Source organism: Castanea sativa, chromosome 10 (assembly GCF_040712315.1).
Source record: "Castanea sativa cultivar Marrone di Chiusa Pesio chromosome 10, ASM4071231v1".
NCBI lineage: Eukaryota > Viridiplantae > Streptophyta > Magnoliopsida > Fagales > Fagaceae > Castanea > Castanea sativa.
This window is the reverse complement of record NC_134022.1, coordinates 38,086,902-38,109,642: the sequence shown is the minus strand read 5'-3', so window position 1 is coordinate 38,109,642 and position 22,741 is coordinate 38,086,902. Positions and strand designations below refer to the sequence as shown.

Here is a 22,741-nt window from a genome sequence, read left to right as displayed (position 1 = left end):
TGAAACCACTTGGATGCCCCTTCTTGATATTTCCACGTTTCTTAGATATCCTCAAAAATCATTGTGGCATCATCTTCACGTCTCACATTCCATTCTTACATCTTTAAGTTTAAGCTATTGCATAATTTTCATTTGTGAAACTTTGTTGAAAAACCTTCTTAACTTAGATGGAAAAAACAACCGGGCCATGCGCCTAATATGTAGAAGGAACCGAACAAGCCCACCACAATGAAAGTGGACGTTGAAATACTTCTATTAGTTTGGCATACACACTAATTGCTCCTCACAACAATCCCAGATAATTATACTGATGTATGAGACTACATGATCCCAGATAAATTGATTGATCAATGATAATTTATTGAGTAACATGAGATGGAGAATTCAGCATTTTCTAACCAGCGCCCTGGTACAAAGCTAAATTAACCTTTCTTTTCTATTGTATACAACAAAACTGACTCCACATATTTGAGCAGCATTAACCAATAGATATTATTGCAATGCTAAATTTGACAGAATTACAGCAATTTTTATTTATCTTCTATTGTCTGAAACAAAATTGAGCCCTATTCATGCAGCGTTAACTAACTAATATTATTGCAAATAGAAATGGGACAGAAATCTGTCCCTATCCCAAGGCTGTGAACAAGATTCTTCATATAATTGGCACTAAAGTTTTCAATCCATGTATCCGCTTTGATGGGTTTGGGGTAGAAGAATCAGGGATAAGCCTGGTCATTTTCGGTGAGATTCTTCATATTAGATGGAAACTTCTTTAGCTGCAACAGCTTAGACAAGATTTAAGGACCTATGAAAGCGGCAACAGGTTTAACATGAATGGTCAAGCAGTTTGATATGCAGAATAACCTCACCCAATTAAATCATATGTCAAATGACAACTACTACAGTAAAAGTGGACTAAGAAGTCCAGGCTGGAATATTATTTCATGCCTATATAAAAATAAACATAATTCAGAAGTTTAAATTTGAAAGTAAAGAACAGATAGTACCGCGTTCTATTAAGTACAGAACTTAAGGCCATGTAATTTAAAAGAAGAAACAAAGTATTGTTTTGATGCGAATGTTGCTTTTCACTACTGCAAGTTATACTCGAACTAGCATATTACCATGAGCATCCTGCATTTAATTTACTTGCAATCAGGTAGAGCTACCTTTATTACAGGTGCTTAATATTTAATTAGTAGAGGGGAAAAAATCATGTCTTACATATATATGAGAGCAGTAATTCACTGTTCATCCAATCTCAATAAAAATTGAAATCTATGCCAAGACCTACTAATCAGCACAAATTGTTTAAGCTCTACGAACCTTAAAGCTCCAAGAAGGATAAACTTACTCAAAGCTGTTTGATGATTTTGTCACTGAGATAAAATGTACATTACTTAAAAGCTTAAACAGAATTATGCCCAATGAATTAAAGTACGCAGAAGAAAGTAGCATGTTGGCTTGGAATTATTTACCACATCCAAGCCAACCAAATTGATATTTCTTTGTTCATCAAATCACTTCCAAATTAAGTCATAGAACCTGCTAATATTCTGTTGCATCATCATAGGTATCCTCGTTTTACTTCCTTTATCAAGCACAACGTACTTCAGAGAGTGGCATCCAAGCGCTAAATGTTCCAAATCATTACCAGAAATTTTGTAACAAAAAAGCAACACAAGAGTTTCGACACACCCATGATCTGTAAAAGCTCGAATTCCAGCTCCAGTAATTAACTTACAACCTGTTAAATCAACCAGCATCAAATTCTGGCAGTTCTCAGCAAGTGCAATAAGTGTAGGATCCGATATAGTATCCAACCATGACAAATTTAGTATCTTGAGAGTTTGAATTGCAGCAATTTCCATACATCCAATATCTGTAACTTTACGCCCACAATATGCGATGTTTAGCTCCTCCAAGCAACACATTTGCCGCAAAAGCAACACCCCATTATCTGTAATTTGATAACAACCCTCGAGAACCAACTTTTTCAAAGACCTTGACAAAGCCCCTTTTGCTAAATAAGCCAATCCAACATCTGTAATTAACGAACAACCTTCCAAATTCAAAATGGTAATAGAATTTGCTGCCCCAATGGCTTCAAGGGCTTGATCTGTAATCTTATTGCACCAACCCAAATCCAAATTGGTCAAATTTTGTGCCAACTTAATAAGTGAAACAAGTCCAACATTGCCCATATTCTTCCTCGTCCTCAGTGAAACTTTTGACAATTTACGACACCCATTTGCTAAAGCACATACTCCATCGTCCCCAACATCATCAGAAGCCAACAGATATTCTTCAGAAGAGAATTCAATTGGGCATTCTAAATTAAGGTTGAGGACCTTGATCTCGGGACATGTTTTGGACAACAATTTAAGGTTGTCATTGTTGATCAACCTTGAACACTCAAATGTGAATATATTTGGGTATCTTGGTAAGAACCCACAAAGGAAATCGGGTTCGAAAACCCGTATGGACAACCGGGTAAGACCCTCCACTCTCATCCATTGCTTACAGACGAGAGAGACTGACTTTCTGTCCTGTGGGTCATTGACCCAATCGAGTATCAAGCCTAGTTGATGATCTTCCAATTGTGACATAGCCCAGATTGTGTTTGGAATCAAAATTTACAAAACACAAACACAAACTGAATATAAATGTAAAATCGTACTAATACAAACACAAACACAAACACAAAACTATATGGTATAAAACAAAGGATCTGAAATCTGAAAGCTTGCCTAAAAGTGTTGCCTTGGACTTAGAGGCAGAGTGATGCTTTAGCTGAAGAAGGACCAGTGGGTGGACTCAGAAGTCAGATCAGATTGCTTCTTCTTCTCTCTCTCCTCGTTCACAAAGCTAAGTATTAGAGTTTCAAACTTTGAAGTCATCATAAATCTGATCCAGCTCTTCTCTTCACTATAACCGTTTGATTATTATTATTATTATTTTGAGGAACCAACCGTTTGATTATTTATATTACTCATTGAGTCATTGTCCCCTGTTTTTATTTTTTATTTTTTTATTTTCCAAATCGACATCATTCTTTTATTTGTTTTTTTCTTTTTTTTGTCCTTTATGGTTTCTTTCTTTATCTTTTCTTTGCTTTCAATCTTTCTTTGTTTTTTTCTTTTTCTTTATCTTCTTTTTCTTTATCTTTTCTTTACTTATATAAACTTTTTAGATATCTTTTTAGTTAAATTTTTATTTTTATTATCCATCAATTTTTCATCATTTATTTTTAATTATTTTATATTTACATAATTAATTATTGAATTATTTACGATGTAAAACTACAAGTCGTGGGTAAAAATATATAATTATTTTGAGATATTGTATTATAAGGGCACGTTGGCTTGGAAATTCCAAAGGTGAAAAGGTTGGACTTTTAACCCCTACCCTATTTAGCCAAGTTTTTCTCCTCGGACTACAATTTCAATTCTTTACGACCAGACTTCTTCCATAGCTTACTAATTTGTATGTCATCGTTAATGTCCACTTGTCCTCGGACGACTTAATGTCCTCAGACACGGCCCAACATCTTTTTCTGGACCCTTTATCCCTACATGTATAATATATAATTTATTCTTAAATAATTTGTTCTCCTTACAAAATAAATAATTTTTAAAATTAATTTATATCTCTCCAATTTTACAAATATATAATTTTATTACTTTTTGTGTTTTTATTGATATTATTCTTTTTTTGAAGTCGTCCATATTCTCATTATATTTTCCTAATCTCTTTGGTACAAATAAAATTTTTAAGTTTCAAATTTCTCATTCTCTTAATAATGAAATTGACATGATAATCAAAACTTAAGACATAATTATAATGATATTGCTCAAATGATTGATGGATTCAAATATATAAATTATATAACATGGGCCATGTAACTTACAAGAAGCACCATGGTGTTCTGGTGCGAGTTTGGCTTTTCACTATTTGCAAGTTATACTTGCAACTACCCTGTAACTACGAAAATCCTGCGCTTAATTTACTAGCAATCAGGGAGAGCTACTCCAATTACAGGTGCTTAGTATTTAATTAGTAGGATGTTTCATGTCTCTCACACTGTCACACATGTATATGAGAGCACTAATTCACAGATACATCCAATTACAATAAAAATTAAAATTTATACCAAGACTAATTATGTTCATAACAAATTGTTTAAGCTCAACAGTCAAAGCATTCTTCCACTCAGATACACCGGAGCCTTTGAAGATCTAAACACAAGTCAAGTTAATCTGAGTAATGTTTCACCAAAAAAAAAATGTTAATCTGAGTTGCAAAGAGAAACACCAAAGATTATGCAGACTACCATGGTGGCAAAGTCAAGGGAAGGAAAGAAAAACTGTGCAGGATGTTTCAGTGAATTGATGCAGGATAGACTGGGGGTGAGATTTTTAGCAATCAGAGAAGCTCTTTAGAAATCAAATCACCTAAACATCATTTCATTTTATCAACTTTAATTAGTAGTAAGGAAATAGAGGAAATGAACAAAGGCAACAAATGCATCAAATGGGGAGCAGAGTCCTTAGTTGCAGAATATCAAAGCATCTTGGCACAAAAGATAAATAATTCATGCCATGCATCAAGCTGGGCTGCAAGAACCCCAACAACTAGCTAATCTTGCATTCTTGCCTCCAAAAGTTCATGAACATATTTTGGATTTGTAATGACTATAGTATTGGGCCTATTGGCTAGAACTCTCGGTTAATATCTTCCCTTGAACCTTCATTGTGTTGTAAATAGAAAAAATGTTTAACCTCGAAATCATCTAGTCAGTATCCTGTACAATTGTACTATTTTCAAACCCTGTGTAGAACAAAATGCGAGAGATATTTTTCTTTAAGCTCCCACTAGGGAGGCTCCCACCATCCCCTTCCCAGGGCACAACTCCAACCCCCCCCCCCCCCTCTCTTCCCTTTTTGTCTGTTCTTTATATGTGCAAAAAAGGTTGTATTATACTATTAGTAGGTTCAGATTAAAAATTTGGTCTCTAGAACAAAAGGCAATAAAATGCACATTACTCAAAAGCTCATGCAGGCCAAGACCTTCTAGCTCAAGTGACACCTCCTAACAAAGAGGTCTAGGTTCAAATCCCCCAACTATAAAATTATATATATAACATAAAATAGCTCATACAGAATCAAGCCCTATGAATCAAAGGACACAGAAGATAATAGCACCTGGCTTGCAATTCCTAATACATCTTTTGCTTGATAGAAAGCTTAATTGCAGAAAACGTACTTTCAAAAAAAAAAAAAAAAGGAACAAAAGAACCTCAGATGAGGTTACCTAACCCAAGGGCCTCCTAAAACGAACTAGAGAGAGCCCTGGCTTCTAATAATACCACAGAACTTACTTCTAAGGGCCCATTTGGCCAGCTACATTACCTTCATGACACAACCAACAGAAATCCAATAGTAAACATCAATTTGACACATCAAGAAGCAAGAAATGACACAAACAGTTACTAGCCTCGATATAATCCAAGCCAACCAAATTGATGTTTATTTGTTCATTAAAGCCTACAAATTATGTCACAGAACCTGCTAATGTTCTCTACCATCTTCATAGGCATCGCTGCTTTCCATCCTCTATCTAGCACAACATACTTTAATGACCGGCATGCAAGTGCTAAATGTTCCAAATCATAAGCAGAAATATTGCGACAATAACTCAACACAAGAGCTTGTACACACCCATGATTTGCAAAAGCACGAATTCCAGCTCCAGTAATTAACTCACAACCTGTTAAATCAACCTGCTTCAGATTCCGACAGTTCTCAGCTAGTGCTAAAAGTGTAGGATCCGATACATTTGACAACCACGACAAGTTTAGTCTCTTGAGAGTTTGAATTGCAGCAAGTTCCACACATCCAATATTCGTAACTTTCATGCCACAATCTGCCATGTTAAGCTCCTCCAAGCAACACATTTGTCTCAAACTTGACACCCCATAATCTGTAATCTGATAACATACCTCAAGAACCAATTTTTTCAAAGACCTCGATGAAGCCCCTGTTGCCAAAGAAACCAATCCAACATCTGTAATTGAACAACCTTCCAAATTCAAAATAGTAATAGAATTCAATGCCCCAATCGCTTCAAGGTCTTGATCTGTAACTAAACAGCACTTTGCCAAGTCCAAAATTGTCAAATTTTTCGCCAACTTAACAAGCGAAACAACAGTCCAGCAAATCCTCCTCCTTAGTAAAACTTTCGACAATTTGTGACACCCATTTCCTAAAGCACACAAACCATCTTCGCAAACATTATCAAAAACAGTTGTAAACTCGTCATGAAATGGGCGTTCTAAACTAAGGTTAAGGACCTCGAGCTTAGGACATGTTTTGGCCAAGAATTTAAGCTCATCATCATTGATTAGTGTTGAACATTCAAACGTGACTATATTTGGGTATCTGGGTAAGAACCAACGAAGGGAATCGAGTTCGAAAACCCGTATGGATAAGCGGGAAAGACCCTCCACTCTCAGCCATTGCTTGCAAACTAAAGAGACCGACTTTCTGTCATATGGGTCATGGACCCGCTCGAGTATTAAGCCTAGTTCATCATCACACAATGTTGACATTGACATAACTCTCAGTTTGTGTTATTTGTGCTCAGAATCAAATGTTAAAAAGTACATAAATTGCAAAACCTTAATGTTATACTAATTGGTTATTGCCAAGAGTAGCTATAAAAATGTACAAACTAGTATCAACTATCAAACCAGGCTAGCTAAGAAAACCAATAGACTCAAAAGAGAAAGTAACTGAAATCTGAAAGCTTGCCTTAAATTTTTGGCTTGGAGTGATACTTTTAGTTTAGCTGAAGAAGAACCAGTCAAATGGCCTCTTCATTCCACTTGCACAAACATAAATTTGTTAACGAGGATTGAGGAGAGTTCCACTGAAGCTAGGCCAAGTGTCAACTTGGTGGCCCTTCACCACGATTGAAGTGAAATTTGTTTGCCTTAACAGCCGTTTGATTACTATCAAAAGATTCAAAACCACCCATGGGGCCTTTTTTTTTTGGTATTTATCAAATCACCATCTTATTTATTTTATTTCCTTTACTGGTTTCTTTCTCCTTCTTTTTTTCACAATAAAAACAAATTTCAACAAATAAAAATTGACAAATATACACGTTATGAATGTAGCATTACTCAAGGATGGAGCTACCCTTGGATTAGCCCCCCAAATTTTTGTTAAAAAAATATTATTATATATATGTGTACTAATTTTAGTAATTTTTTTCAATAAAATTATTTTTTATTTTCCTTTAATAATATCATTGATTCTTTTAAGAGTAATGTTATACTCACAAACTTTTTATAACATTTTAAACACCATTTTGGTAGAAAATTCTTATTGGTTCACATATGGGCACACCACTCACATCATTTTTTTACTTACCATTAATCACTTATTACATTAATAATTTATATATAAATAAAAAACTTGCAATCCTCATTTTAGTGACCATAAAAAAATTTATTGATCTAAAATCTAAAACAAAATATACAAGCCCAAAAAAAATAGCTCAACAATAAAAATTACCAATAAAACTAAAAACAAAATTAAGCTCAATTAACTAATTTTATCCAAAATAAATAACACTTCCCTTTAAAAAATTCTAAACAAAAATAATTTTGTTCTTAATCACAAAAAAAAAAAAAAAAAATCTCAACAACTAAGTAGCAGAATCAAAGGTTGAAACCACTACATATAACCAACAGTAAAACTGCCCCTCCTAACTCAAAGTTCTGACTTCGTCCCTAGCATTACTCGTTAAAAAAAAATATCTAATATTTTTCTTAATTTTCCGGTTGTATAAAAAAATTTAATGGTGAGTCTAATATAAGTCATTAAGAGGACATCTTCACAGTCCAATCTTCACCGTGAGATTTGCTATCATGGTTACTAATAATTTCAATCCCCTAAACTCATGTTTCGCAACATAATTTTTCATTAAAATGCATTCTAGCAGAATGCATTTTGCCATAACATGTTTAGCTTATGAAAGTAAATTTATTATTACATAACTCAAGCCATAATTAATCCCATAGTAAAACTCTATTCGAAACCAATTTTATGCACAAAAATGAAGGCCCAAGCAATAGTTGATGACAAAGACCTAAAAAATGGATAAGAACATGATGTCAATGCTAAATGCAGATTAGGTAAATGTAAGCTTCAGGAAAAAAAACATTCCATGCTACTTGGAAAAGGATGGAATATCTAATAATTTCTTCTTTCACAAGATATCATTTATTGTATCTTGCTTCACAACTCTTAATCAATCATTTTTTCTTTCCACCTCTAACTTGCTTTCCATTAGTGTACTTCTGCCACCAAGTGTCTCCTAAATAGAGAGACAAATAATGCATGACCAATGACCTTCATGATTCCCCTCATTAGCAAACTCTTTCCTTTTCACACTTCACTTGCCTTTTCATCTTGTACACACAAATGCTTGAATTATTTGCCACACACCAATCATACAATTGAGTCAATGCATCCAGCAATTTTTTTTTTCAACTCTTTTAAAATATGACATTATCATACAATTTTCGGAAAGAAAAATTCACATTTTCAATTTGTTTCGGGAATCAACAAAGAAAAGCACATTGTTATTCTCAAAGTTCCCCTAATATTTATAAAATTAATTTAGCTCTCATGTCTTTCACCTTTTAACATTAAAAGAAAAAAAAGTGAGTAATAGGAAGTGGCGTTACTTTGTTGTTTGGGTTTACAATTCACCTTGTGAGTCATTCCTTTCAAGTTCAATTTGAGCATTCTTCCAAAAATAAAAAACTGAATTTTTACACAATTGATTTATTGTGTTTTGAATTATAATGAAATCTATAAAGAAAGCATTAAAAGTGATTTACAAAGACGGTAGGTCATAAGGTTACATGATTGCATTAAAACAAAAAAAAAAGAAAAACAAAAACAAAAAAATCTAAGGATTTTCACAAACAACCTAAACTTTGTCCTAATCTTCACTATGGGAACCGTGAAGGCACCAAAATATTTCTTGTCACTTTCTCTCTCCCATTCCCTCTATCGCTCTCCCAAGTCCGACTCCCAAGTGCTCATCCCCTCTACATTACTTTCCCTTTCCTAAAACCAATAAGCAATAATAGCATGTCATGTCACAAATTATCTATACACAATCACTCATATCATCATCTGAGGTTTGCATAAACGTTGGAGGCTACCACCTCAACCTCCAATTAAGGGTCCGTTTGGATAGAACTTATTACTAAAAATTAAAAACTGAAAATTGAAAACACTGTAGCAAAATAATTTTTAAATGTGTGAATAGTATTGCGAGACCCATTTTTAATAAAAAATTGCTAAAAAAGTACATAAACAGTGCGCGTACAGTGCATTTGTCCCCCACCGCAGCAGCAAACGAATGAAAAAAAAAAAAAAAAAAGCAAAACGCAAAAAAGTAAACGCAGAAAAAATAATCTCTATCCAAACCCTCTCTAAGTAATTTAGTGCCCAGCGTTAGTGGAGCTAGAGGCAATTTTTTTTTTTTGGATAATTACACTTCGTCTACCTGTAGTTTGTCTTTAATTTGATGTCACTATCCGTGGTTTAAAGTTTGACATTTTGCCCACCCGTGGTTTATTCCGTTTATGCTCCATAATTCACCTCTAATTTTTCCGTTACTATAACAACTTTCATCAAAAAATCAAATAAGAAAGCAGATCAAACCAAGTGCAGCATAACAATTTGAACTTTATCAGTTTAACTACTCTAAAACCAATTGAAGCAGTAAATAAATCAAATTAGCCTCAAATTCAAATGAAGAAAAAAAACCCATTGATCCTGAAAATTCACAACAATCCAAAAAAAAAAAAAAATCAACAACAATCTATAACTAAAAAAAAATCTAAACTTTGAAAAGAAGAGGGAGGGAGGGAGGGAGAGAGAGATCTAAGCGAGAAAGCCAATCTGATCCGCGCACCGACGACGGAGAGACGCAGCTCCACCCCACACTCTATCGAAGGTCTGACGTCCACCCACACTCCGACACAACTCCAACCCACACTTTGACGCCAAACCGATGAGTTTTCTTCCTTTTCTTCTCTTCTCTCACCTCCGCCAAACCGATCCACCTAGGCAAAAATCTCCCTCACACCGGCGAAGCCATACCCACCTCCAACATCTTTGATCCGTCGTCGACGAAGCCAATCTATGGGTTTAGGTTTTGATTTGTGGAGGAGGAGCATGACTAATTTGGGTCTGGATTTTGAGGAGCATGACGGTGGTTCTGTGGGTGGGGTCACGGTGGAGGAGGAGTATGACTAATTTTGGGTTGTCACGGTAGACATCAGCGTGGGGTCGTGGTGCTGTGGGTGGACCTGGGTTCGTGGGGCCGTGGGTAGCAGCTCACTGTGGGTCTTGGGATTCATTTGTGCCTGGGTTGAATTCATTGGTTCTTAAGTTTCAAATATATGTCTGGGTTGAATTCATTTGTTTTTACACTTGTTCTTTAGTTTTAAATATATGCCTAGGTTGAATTCATTTGTTCTTAAGTTTCATTTGTTCTTGAATTCATCTGTAAAAATTTGGATTTAAATCTGAATAGTTGTTTGCTTGTGGTTGAGATGATTGGTTCAAATACAAGTTGAAGTTCTAAGAAATTGCATAATTTTTTTTACCAATAGCACATTTTGATCTTGTTTTCTTCTGAATTTTTATGTTTTAGGAGGAGAGAGACATAAGAATAGTGCAAAAATACATATTTACCTTTCTTTTTAATAGAGGTGAGTTACGGAGCATAAACGGAATAAACCACGGGTGGGTAAAATATCAAACTTTAAACCACGGGTAGGCACATCGAATTAGAGGCAAACCATAGGTGGACAAAGTGTAATTATCCTTTTTTTTTTGTCTCAACTGCCTAGACTAGTACATTATTTCAAGAGAGCATAAAAAAATATATTATATTTTTGTTTAGTTGGGTTTCGTGGCAGAGAGAAAGAGAGAGAATATGAGAAAGAAATTAATAAAAATAAATAAAGTGTTTGGCTGATGGTAAAAATAAGAAATATGAGAAAGAAATATGTATATTAAAATAGACAAAATTGCTTTTTAAGATATTAAATGCTAAAATTTTTAACTCCACCGACGTGGATGCTCTGCATACATAAAATGTGGTGGATCATCCTAAAAACAGAAAATTATTTAGTATTTCTTAGTTTTTTATTTCTTAATAAGCAACAGAATTAAAATATTTAGTGACATTTTGTTTTTATTATTAGTATGAGGTATTGTGAAGCTTAAGTTTGAAAAGTACCATATATGCTTAGATATTACAAAAAAAGACCGTAAAAAGGTTATATGTGGTTACATTTACAGCCTAACTTCTGAGATAATAATATACTTTCTCATAAAGGGAAATTCGAATCAAGGATATAATGCAAAAAGGAAAAAAAAAAATCAGTGTCTATATTCATAATGTAAGTAGATTAAGAATATGTTGTGAACGCATTTCTCATTATTATTATTTGATTATTAACCTTTTAATCACCTACTCAACTATAAGGAAATAAGTTTTTCTTATTAAGGAACATACGCTCAACTTAATTGTTTGTCTGTTCTGGTTATCACTCTCTCGTAACAAACCAAGTTGCAGGCCCATTTGGCCATTTCACTTGCCTGGGCTCGTATTATTAACAACCCGGTTCTGTTCCTTAAACTTGTTTTATTTTATTTTTTTAAGAGTTTTATCTTATGGCGTCTGTCCTAATAATAAAGAGCTATCATCAGACTAAGACACCAATTAATTTTTGGTGGGATTCAAATCCTCTAGAGTTCCTAGGGTACTCTACCAAGTAGAGTTCATTAAATTATAACCACTCTTTAATGATTTAATGGTCTAGATTTTGCCATGTCAGCATTTCATTAACAACCATCTTAATTGTTTTGTTTACAACATTATTTTATTATTTCAAGAATATTATTAATGAAATGCTGACATGGCAGAATCTAAACCATTAAATCATTAAAGAGTGGTTAGGATTTAATGAACTCTACTGGTAGAGTACCCTAAGAACTCTAGAGGATCTGAATCCTTTTTGGTGTATGCGGAGATTGAACTTAAAATCTCTTATTCAATCATCAAAAACTTTACCAGTTGAGATAATTAAAACCCACATACTTGTTTCATTTTTGTTACCTGTCTTGTTCTCCTAAATTTTTCTTTAATCATATTGAATGTAACTTTATTAGGAATCGTTGTGCGACACTTAGAGTAAAACTATGGTTTTCAGATCCACTTTAGTCAAAATCAATCAGAAAGCAAAAGAAACACAAGAAATCCTTGTTAATATTTTACTTTTCCTTTGCTCTGTGTTTGTAAAAACGACCAACTTCCTAAAGAAAATAACAATCTACCCGAAAATTGGTGCATCAGTCGGTACATGCAACAAGACTCTACCGACAATTAGGCCCAAGAGGCAAAGAGAACCTAAAGTAAAGTACCTTAAAAGACATTTGACACTGACGCTATCTTACCTTGCAGACAAGTTCACAGGATTATCTACATCATGTTTCGAGTATCCTCCATTGATGCAAATTGGTTTTCTACTTTTTCAAATAAGATTATTATTTTAAAACTTTTATGGTGACCCCCTAACAAATTATATGGATATCATACTTGACCTCCAACTCTTAAAATTTAGATACCAAAGGTGAAAATCCTGATTTCATTACAGTAATCCTAGTCCTACTTGACTGTAAGTACTACAAACAACATTAGAGTTAGTATAGCGCTTGTTTTTTTTTTTTTTTTGACAACATAATCACTCTTAAGGGTTTGAGTGGTGGAGCTCTTAGGTTCAAATCCTCCAATAGGAAGTGCTTAGGAAAAAAATAAACTTCATATATACTTTCGGTTTATGCTTACTAGCATTTTTAATGGAGCTGGGTGCACAGTTATGGCTCATTTGAATATCTTATTCTCGCAAGTTCGAACTCAGTAAATAAGGTGTTATTATGGTTACGTTTAAGTGGAAGAGGCTAACTTAAGTCACCTCTGTTTTTTTTTTTTTTGTCCCCTCAAAATGTAGTTTCAAAGATATATATGACACATCAAATCACAACAAAATTCAATCTCTCCCCCGGCCCCCAACAAAAAAACACGCACACAATTTGTTAAAGCCATCGTCCACAAAATCACTAAACCCCATGCACTCACCAATCCAATTGTCAATGTCCAATACATATTTTGGTCACTGCACCACTTTAATTCGTTGATGCATTTTCAAATAATTGGTGGTTGATGCATTTTCTAATAATTGGTGTCACATTTTAACGTCTTATCTTACCCATCAAACTCAAGGTTTCACTTTAAGCATAAAAATTTAGTAAGGTAGCCCATCCCCGTACACGAATTTATGCAGTACCTATATACACCCACAAATTTTGTTAATGATGGTTGGTTGTGTTGGACTAATGGTACAAGATAAAGATAAAAGTGATAAACAATAAACTCGGAAAGTTTCAATTACTTAGCAAGGTAAATTACATTGAATTTCAGAGCAAGTAAAAGGTCAAATAGGCTACATGGCTGCTCTCACTTGTCCTTATCTCCAGCTATTAGCCACGCTGTTCTTGCCCTATATTATTGAACAATTCTCAACTTCTGTTTGGCAAGGATTAGTTGTTGAATTGTGTATAAAAACAAATCTCTGTCATTATTATTGTGTTTAAATAAATACCCAAAAAAAAAAACACCAATTTACTTTGTCTTCATTTGGAGTGTATTTACTTTTTCTATTCTCAAGCTTTTCTTCTTTAACCATCGAAAATTTCTCTCTCTCTCTCTAAATATCGTTATTTATTAATTTATTTATTAAGATTATCTGGTCCCACTAATCAAGCAGCAGCATTCACCATTTTGCTTCTATGTTCCATCACAGCTTTCATTTCTACTTTTCGGTGTTTATTTTACGAGTATTGCATTAATAATATTTAGTATTTTCAAAAGAAAAAATAGTGAGTTAGCTTCGTATTAGAAAAAAAATGTAAGTTAAAGAGATTTAAAGTATGTATTGTGTATTTAAAAGTTAGGTCATTTTGAATATACACCACTGTAAGTTTCTTTAAAAAAATATTCTCTCCTCTCTACTCTCCCATATGTGTTAAAAATACTTAATATTTTAAAAAATAAATAAGTAAATTTTACGCGCATTCTCAGCCATTCACTATTTAGATCTTGTCAATTTGTATAATTATGCATACCAACGACAGCAAAAACAGACGACCCCAGAAAGTGCCTAAGGTCAAATACTCAAAATACAATATTATAAAACAATCCAATTTTTAAAAACTTATTAGAAACTATACCTTCTTTTTTCTTTGCGAATAAAAGATCATCATATCTAGAACAACTTGTTTTTCTTTACGCGCATTCTCAACTAGTCACTATTTAGATTTTGTCAATTTGTATTATTATGCATACCAACGACAACAAAAATAGACTACCCCAGAATGTGCCTAAGCTCAAATACTCAAAATACAATACTATATGACAAACCATTTTTAAAAAAACTTATTAGAAATAGAAACTATACCTTTTTTTTTCTTTGCGAATAAAATATCATCATTTCTAGAACAACTAGTTTTTTTTTTTTTTTTTTTTTTCCTCTCATCAAATGATCTATTGATTTGTGTTTGTTTTGAAACATTTTTTTTAAGACGTATACTTTTAAGGGAAATTATTGAATACTTCAAGAGTATCATAAATGCATACTCTCTTCTCTCACAGGAATTGTGGGTTCCGCCATCATTTAAATTAGTGAGACCCACAGTTATGTGATAGGAAAAAATACGCATTTATGATACTTCGGAAATATCCAATAATTACCTGACCTTTAACAGTGTGTTGGATGAATATAAGACTGGGTATAATTAATGTGAACATATAAAAAAATATATATATTTGACATAAGTGTATTGTTTGCTGAAAATAATTCAGCACACCAACTACTTTTCTTTTAGAACTGTATCATTTACTTTTATCGTTAGAGAATGGGTCACTGCTAAATCCAGAATTAATGGATTGGATAGGAGCACCAATAGAATTTTAGAACAAATATCAAACAAAACATTAAAAAAAAAAAAAAAAATACAGGTGAGAGGGGATATTTGAGAAAACTTCAAGAAATTTGCTTGACTTTTTTTACAAACATGTGGAGACCAAATCCACTATATATTTTCTATACCGACTCCAATTATGTAACTTTAGAACACTCTTAATTAATAAATACTTCCTTTCAAATGAAAAAATAAAATAAAAAATGTAAATTTGTGTCAGAAACATATGAAATCCCCGCATACTTTTATTTATTTATTATTTTTTTTCTTTAATAAAAATAAAATAAATTGGATGGTAAAATTGTCGTGCATACTGACTACGTAAATTATTACTTTAATGAGTTAGTCTCTCTTTATAGAAAGCACTATCATGTTGATCAATTTTAACTAGCTTGTCAACGAAGCCTTGATCAAAATTGTAAGTTTTTTTTGTTGTTAAGAAACTTAGGGGAAAAAATAACACTGTTTGAACTCATAAACTTAAGAGAGAAAAAAACACTGTTTAAACTCAAAATTTAGTTAAGCATAATACAAATGTAGTGCTGGGAGATGAATTCACTCAGACAAGAGAGTGTTACCTAAAAAGTCCACAAAATCCACCCTCTAATATTCAACTTAACGTCTTTTTAAGTGTCCGCTCATTTAATACTATAGGCCATTTCATATATATATAAATATATAAAAAATAATGCTAGAGTTATAAAAAGCCTTACAAATTGTTGATATAGTGAGTGATTATTGGTAATTGAAAAAGTGATATTAATAGTTGGTCTAAATAAAAATTAATAAAAAGTTGATCGCATCAACAGTTTGTAAAAATATCGTAAAATAATTTGTGACTATAATATTACTCATATATATATATATATATATATATATATATATATACACACACACACTATAGACTCACTGGAATTTATATAACATTTACAATATTTTTTGTAAAAAAAGTGTAAATTGGCCTATATTTTATTAAAATATCAAATTTAGTATATATTTAAAAAAAAATCTTCCTTCACATACAACAAATATTATTCGCTTTCTTCCTTATTCCTTGTTCTCAAGATACATAAAGAAAAAAAAATACAAAATACAAAATGAAAAGTGTCAACATAAGTTTAGTAAATTTACACAATTATAATAAGTTTGTAACAACCATACATTTTTACACAACTTTACATAAATTAATGTGGATAAATTTTTCCTATAAAAAAATGTGGATAAATTTTGGGTATAATTAGCTAAATTATAGTACTTTTTTCTATTAAATGGATAGATTTTGAGTATAATTAGCTAAAATATATTACTTTTTTTCTATCATACAAGCATGGACAAAACTCTATTCATCCATTTTATTTCCCCAAAAAAAAGAAAAAAAAAAAAAGTAAGAACACAACAGCAACATATCATAGTTTCACAGATACAGATAGCTTTTGCTTTTTATATTAAATTCTCTCTCTCTCTCTCTCTATACTCTCTACATTTTACTGTCTCATCACCCACCACTGAGTCCATATATTTTCTGACTGTTTCTTCACATTTCCTTTTCTCTCTCTCTCTCTCTCTCTCTCTCTTCAGAATGGCTCATCTCTTCAGAGACTTGTCTCTGGGCCAATCCAAGAGAGAGATGACTCCTCCGCCGCCAATTCAACCACCACCACCAATTCAGCCACCAATAATGTCTGCAAAACCCACCGCCCCCGATCTCCCTTCCCCACTCGGCCAACTCGCCTCCACCCAACTCACCGATTCCGACCTCCGCCTCACCGCCTACGAGATCTTCGTCGCCGTCTGCCGTACCTCCACCGCTAAACCCCTCAGCTTCGTCTCCTCCTCCTCCAACAACAACAGCAGCAGCAGCAACGGCGGCGGCGGCAGCAATTCCGACTCGCCGAGTTCGGGCCCGGGTTACCATTCGCCCAACTCGCCCGGGGTACAGCGATCCCTCACTTCCACCGCAGCTAGTAAAGTCAAGAAAGCTTTCGGACTCAAGTCCCCTAAGAAAACCCCTGGGTCGGGTTCCGGTTCGGGTTCGGGTCACCTCAAGCCGAAGAGACCCTTGACCGTTGGAGAGCTTATGAGAACTCAAATGGGTGTCTCTGAAGCTATGGATTCCAGAGTTCGTAGAGCTCTTCTCAGAATCGTTGCTAGTCAGGTCTTTTCTATTCGTTGATCTAACTTTGCTGCTTTTAAATTACTCAATTTTAGTCTTTTCTGATTGTTATTTGTATTGAATTTTTCACCCATTTGATAAAGTTTGGATTTTTGGTTGAATGTTTTATTGGGTTTATGCTAATTGTTGTTTGATCTGATGGGATTGAGTTTATTCAGTTTTTGATATTTGGGTTTCAAATACTTTTCCTTATTGGATTGTCTCCTATAGTTCTGGATATAATTATTGACTACTTTTTAAAGTTTTGAGTTTTAGTCACTATGCTACAATGTGGTTTCAGTGTTGGATAAACAACCATAACCGTTGTTGCATTCGTTTTCGTGTCTTGGGGACAGGTTGGAAGGCGAATTGAATCAGTAGTAGTTCCATTAGAGCTATTACAGCAGCTCAAGCTTTCGGACTTTACTGATCATGAAGAATATGATGCATGGCAAAAGAGGACTCTGAGAGTTCTTGAGGCTGGTCTAATTTTGCATCCCCAAATGCCATTGGATAAGTCAAATTCTGCTGCACAGCGGCTGCGGCAACTTATTCGTGGGGCTTTGGATAGACCCATTGAAACTGGGAAGAATAATGAATCGCTGCAAGTCCTTCGTAGTGCTGTTATGGCTCTTGCTAGCAGATCATCTGAAGGTTCTATCTATGAGACATGCCACTGGGCAGATGGATTCCCGCTGAATCTCCGGCTCTATGAAATGCTTCTAGAAGCTTGCTTTGATGCTAATGACGAAACGTCTATTGCTGATGAAGTTGATGAGCTAATGGAACACATTAAGAAGACCTGGGTAATTCTTGGAATAAACCAAATATTCCATAACATTTGCTTCACGTGGATTTTATTTCACCGTTTTGTTGCAACCGGCCAAGTTGAGATGGACTTGCTGTATGCAGCTAATGCTCAGCTTGCAGAAGTTGCAAAAGATGCAAAAATAACAAAGGATCCAGAGTACTCCAAGGTCTTGAGTTCTACATTGAGTTCGATATTGGGTTGGGCAGAGAAGAGGCTCCTTGCATATCATGATACTTTTGATGCTGGAAATATCGATTCCATGCATGGCATTGTGTCTCTGGGGGTATCAGCTGCTAGGATTTTGGTTGAAGATATATCTAATGAGTATCGCAGAAAAAGGAAAGGTGAAGTTGATGTGGCTCGCAACAGGATTGACACTTACATCAGGTCATCACTACGCACAGCTTTTGCACAGGCAAGTCCATACAATCTGCATCTCATCCCCCCCCCCCCCCCCCTCTCCTATTTAGAGGGTTTAAAATGTGATACGGTGGGGATTTTGCATTGTTAGTAGACCTTGTGTTATTTACATTGCGTGCAGAAAGAATTGAATTTGGTAAGCAAGTCTGTTGCAATATGTTGGATGCTTTCTTAATATACCTCCCAAAAAACTTTCAACAAAATAGCATGCGCATTATTTCATTTTCAGAACATGTAAAATTACAAGACCATAATGCTATGGGAGAGGTGTCCAAAAAAAATGCAAATATTTGTGCAAGACATTAATTGTCCTAAATTTTTAGATTTTATAACCGTAAAGATTTTTTTTTTTTTTTTTTTTGTGGGCATGATGAGCAACCAACTTTATTATGTCAGTTTCCCCTATTTACTGAGAGACCATGTATTATATGCTTGACATGTTGACATGTTTATATAACAATCTTAGCATTCTAGTATTCAAGTTAGGTTGTACGTGTTGCTCAAAGTTAGTTCAATACACCAGTAGGGCTGTACCTTCCCTCATATTAAGTTTGAACTCAACCAAGGCTCAAGCGGACACTGAACATGGGTTTGGGTGGCATGAATTTTTTTATTACAGAGAGAGAGAGATGAGGATACCTATTGGTTGTGTAATTTCTGCCTGGCTCCAAGCATTTTTTTTTTACTCATATTTTTGCAGTATATTATTTTGGGTTCTTTTAAGTTGGATGTATCACCTGAAATAATGTTTGAATTTTTATTATATAGCGAATGGAAAAGGCAGACTCTAGCAGGAGAGCATCCAAAAACCAGCCAAATCCTCTTCCTGTGCTGGCCATCCTTGCTAAGGATGTTGGTGAGCTGGCAATTAATGAGAAGAAGGTGTTCAGTCCAATATTGAAGATATGGCATCCTTTAGCAGCTGGAGTGGCTGTAGCCACCCTTCATGCTTGCTATGGGAATGAGCTAAAACAATTTATATCAGGTATAATGGAGTTGACACCAGATGCAGTTCAAGTGTTGAGGGCTGCAGATAAGCTGGAGAAAGATCTTGTGCAGATAGCTGTGGAAGATTCAGTGGACAGTGATGATGGAGGGAAGGCAATAATCCGCGAGATGCCTCCTTATGAGGCTGAAGCTGCTATTGCCAATCTGGTGAAAGGGTGGATGAAAACAAGATTAGACACACTGAAGGAATGGGTTGATAGGAATCTGCAACAAGAGGTGTGCACTCATTATTCATTTGAGGATATGTTCACTCTATTGATGCATTCTTGTTGAAGTTTGTCATCATGACTAATTAGTAATTATACTGGGTCTTTTTAAAAAATAAAATAAAATAAAATAAGTTACACGCACCCTATGGATTATGAACCCACAACTGTACTCTCTCTACACCTTTTGGGAGGAGGAAGTGCCATTTGAGTCACAGCTCATTGGCAGTTATATTGGATCCTCTTGTGGGCTCATTGGCAAATGTATTGCAACTAGATAAGAAGCGTCTCAGTTACACCCCCCCGCCCCCCCAACACCCCCACCCCCTTTTTTCTCCATCTTTATATTTTCTATTCATTGTAGTATAAGTGAAAAGCTTGACTTGTTTTATATGTATAGTTGCACACATAGAACTTATCTAACATCATACCAGTTATGATATCAAGTTTCCTTGGGTGGAATTTAATAAATATTTTGGGGTTCAAGTGATAGCCCAGTGGTACTAGCAGTCTAGCTGTATCTGTGGTACCTAATGCCTGTGGTTTGTCCATCCCCACAAATATTATTTTTATTTATAAATAAATAAAAATGAATATCCTGAATATTTGAACACAACATTTGTCAAATCTTGTGACAAACATTGATTACTTGACCATGCTAAATGCCCTTTCTTATTATGCATGCTTTCTTGCAGAAAAACATTTAAAGACGGACGCTAATAATTCTGTTATAAAAATGAACAATTATCTCGATTTAGGGAAATACACAACCCATGCACCAACATGGGAGTGAATCCATGATCTCACCCTCCATCTGTTACTTGTGAGGGGAGGAGATGGCATTTGGTCCGGGGACCATTGGCAAATGAACAAAGATCTTTATCATCTTTCCTTTACCTAACCTTGTTCATTACGATATTTAGGTCTGGAATCCAAGAGCAAACCAAGAAGGATATGCTCCATCTGCTGTTGAAGTTTTGCGAATTCTAGATGAAACTTTGGTTGCATTCTTTCAGTTGCCAATACCAATGCATCCTGCATTGCTTCCTGACTTGATGGCTGGTCTTGACAGATGTGTTCAATACTACGTAACCAAGGCAAAATCAGGCTGTGGTAAGTGCTTTCACAAATCTCAAATTGTGAACATATAGCTTCAGGTGCGTGATATATGTGGTAATCATCACTCTTTATTTTGAAATCAGGGTCACGAACTACGTTTGTTCCCACCATGCCATCATTAACCAGATGTACTGTAGGATCAAAGTTCAGCAGCTTTGGGAAGAAGAAAGAAAAAACACCTAATTCTCAGAAGAGAAATCCTCAGGTTGCAACAGTGAATGGTGATAATTCCTTTGGGATATCTCAGCTATGTGTTCGTATAAACACTTTGCAACGAATCCGAACTGAGTTGGAAGTTTTGGAGAAGAGGATAATCACTTATCTCAGGAATTCTGAATCTGCTCATGTAGAGGACTTTTCTAATGGTTTAGGAAAGAAATTTGAGCTTTCACCAGTTGCGTGTGTGGAAGGAGTTCAGCAACTGTGTGAGGCTGTGGCTTATAGAATTGTTTTCCATGATTTAAGTCATGTTCTATGGGATGGTTTATACATTGGAGAGCCATCGTCTTCTAGGATTGAGCCTTTTATTCAGGAACTCGAGAAAAACTTGATGATCATTTCAGACACTGTGCATGAAAGAGTTCGAACTCGGATTATTACTGACTTAATGAGAGCATCCTTTGATGGGTTCTTGCTGGTGTTGCTTGCTGGAGGCCCCTCCCGTGCTTTCTCCCGGCAAGACTCTCAGATAATAGAGGATGATTACAGATCTCTCAAAGATCTATTTTGGGCCGGTGGGGACGGCTTGCCTTCTGAGTTGATAGACAAGTTCTCTCCTATGGTGACCGGTGTGCTTCCACTTTTCCGAACCGATACTGAGAGCCTCATTGAGCGGTTTAGACGTGTGACCTTGGAGACATATGGCTCTTCTGCCAGGTCCAAACTTCCATTACCTCCAACTTCTGGGAATTGGAACCCAACTGAACCAAACACACTTCTACGTGTTTTGTGCTACAGGAACGATGAAGCAGCTACGAGGTTTCTAAAGAAGACTTATAATTTGCCTAAAAAGCTGTGAGAAACTTGGCTGTGGTGCATGGGCATGGAGACTAGGGAAATCTCTTCTTGCATTGGTACTGCATTTGCAGAAGCTACTTGTAGTTCTGCTTGTATTTAGTAAAGATGGCCCAATTGAGAGGGCTCCTTATTTTCGTGGGTGGGTGAGCTTTAGGTGCCTTAAGAAATAGCAGTGATCTTTGTATATTACATTCCAAGCATCTTGGTTTACTTTGGCCACTATTTGTGACGATTCAAAGTCAAGTAGAGACAAAAAGAGTGCGGAACTTCCAAGAGGCTTGCTTGTGAAGAATAGTGGATATTCTTTGAGATTCATTTTCATCGTATAAAGCCATGAGATTCCTTTGATGATATTCTTGTCTGTTCCATACCGCAATCTGCAGCAAATTTTTTTCCCACTACTAGTTCTTTCCTCTTCCTAATTCTGCCCCCATTCTTTTGTTTTTGCTGCCTCCCTCTTTTGGTTGAATTTCATTGTAGTGGCTTGTAGGCCTTACTGGTACAAGGCATAGTATAGCAATATTGTTTTCATTCAAGTACTGGTATTTGTTATTAGTATGTATTATAAACCAGGCTGCTCTTAATTGCAGTCAGATTTATATTCAGTGTGTATACTGTGTGCGCTAGATTGTATATGATCGACTCTAGATTATTCTTTTGTTGCATCTCGAGGAGTATTTACTTTGCAATGCCTAAGTTGTGATAACTTCATTCTAGCTTCCATCATGTTCAAACTAGTGTAGAAAGAAGATTATTCACAGGTAACATCAGATACTGACTGGAATTTCAGTCTATTGCCTTTTTAAGAAATGAAATACTGATCAATAAATAGATAATGTGACAGGTTCCAGTTTATACTTTCTCA

The 22,741-nt window shown here is 35.0% G+C and overlaps 3 protein-coding genes across 3 annotated transcripts; 1 reads left to right on the top strand and 2 right to left on the bottom strand.

Moving 5' to 3' along the window:
* Positions 1-1,523: 1,523 nt before the first annotated feature.
* LOC142612483 (F-box protein At5g51370-like) lies at positions 1,524-2,612 on the bottom strand. The gene has a single exon (XM_075784571.1). The coding sequence runs from the start codon at positions 2,610-2,612 to the stop codon at positions 1,524-1,526; it is 1,089 nt and encodes a 362-aa protein (XP_075640686.1).
* A 2,930-nt stretch (positions 2,613-5,542) lies between these two features.
* LOC142612482 (F-box protein At5g51380-like) lies at positions 5,543-6,613 on the bottom strand. The gene has a single exon (XM_075784569.1). It carries the CDS (start codon positions 6,611-6,613, stop codon positions 5,543-5,545), a length of 1,071 nt encoding a protein of 356 aa, XP_075640684.1.
* A 10,048-nt stretch (positions 6,614-16,661) lies between these two features.
* On the top strand, positions 16,662-22,541 carry LOC142614053 (protein unc-13 homolog). The gene is made up of 5 exons (XM_075786583.1): positions 16,662-17,298; positions 17,652-18,521; positions 19,295-19,750; positions 20,664-20,853; positions 20,943-22,541. Exons 1-5 carry the CDS (start codon positions 16,723-16,725, stop codon positions 21,875-21,877), a joined length of 3,027 nt encoding a protein of 1,008 aa, XP_075642698.1. The 5' UTR covers positions 16,662-16,722; the 3' UTR covers positions 21,878-22,541.
* The last annotated feature ends 200 nt before the right edge of the window (positions 22,542-22,741 follow it).

Bases quoted from the DNA above. Each gene is read 5' to 3' on its own strand.
- LOC142612482 (XM_075784569.1), bottom strand. From the start codon at position 6,613: ATGTCAACATTGTGTGATGATGAACTAGGCTTAATACTCGAGCGGGTC.
- LOC142612483 (XM_075784571.1), bottom strand. From the start codon at position 2,612: ATGTCACAATTGGAAGATCATCAACTAGGCTTGATACTCGATTGGGTC.
- LOC142614053 (XM_075786583.1), top strand. From the start codon at position 16,723: ATGGCTCATCTCTTCAGAGACTTGTCTCTGGGCCAATCCAAGAGAGAG. The intron at 17,299-17,651 runs GTCTTTTCTATT...TCTTGGGGACAG, and splicing joins TCAGAATCGTTGCTAGTCAG to GTTGGAAGGCGAATTGAATC. The intron at 18,522-19,294 runs GCAAGTCCATAC...TTTATTATATAG, and splicing joins TACGCACAGCTTTTGCACAG to CGAATGGAAAAGGCAGACTC.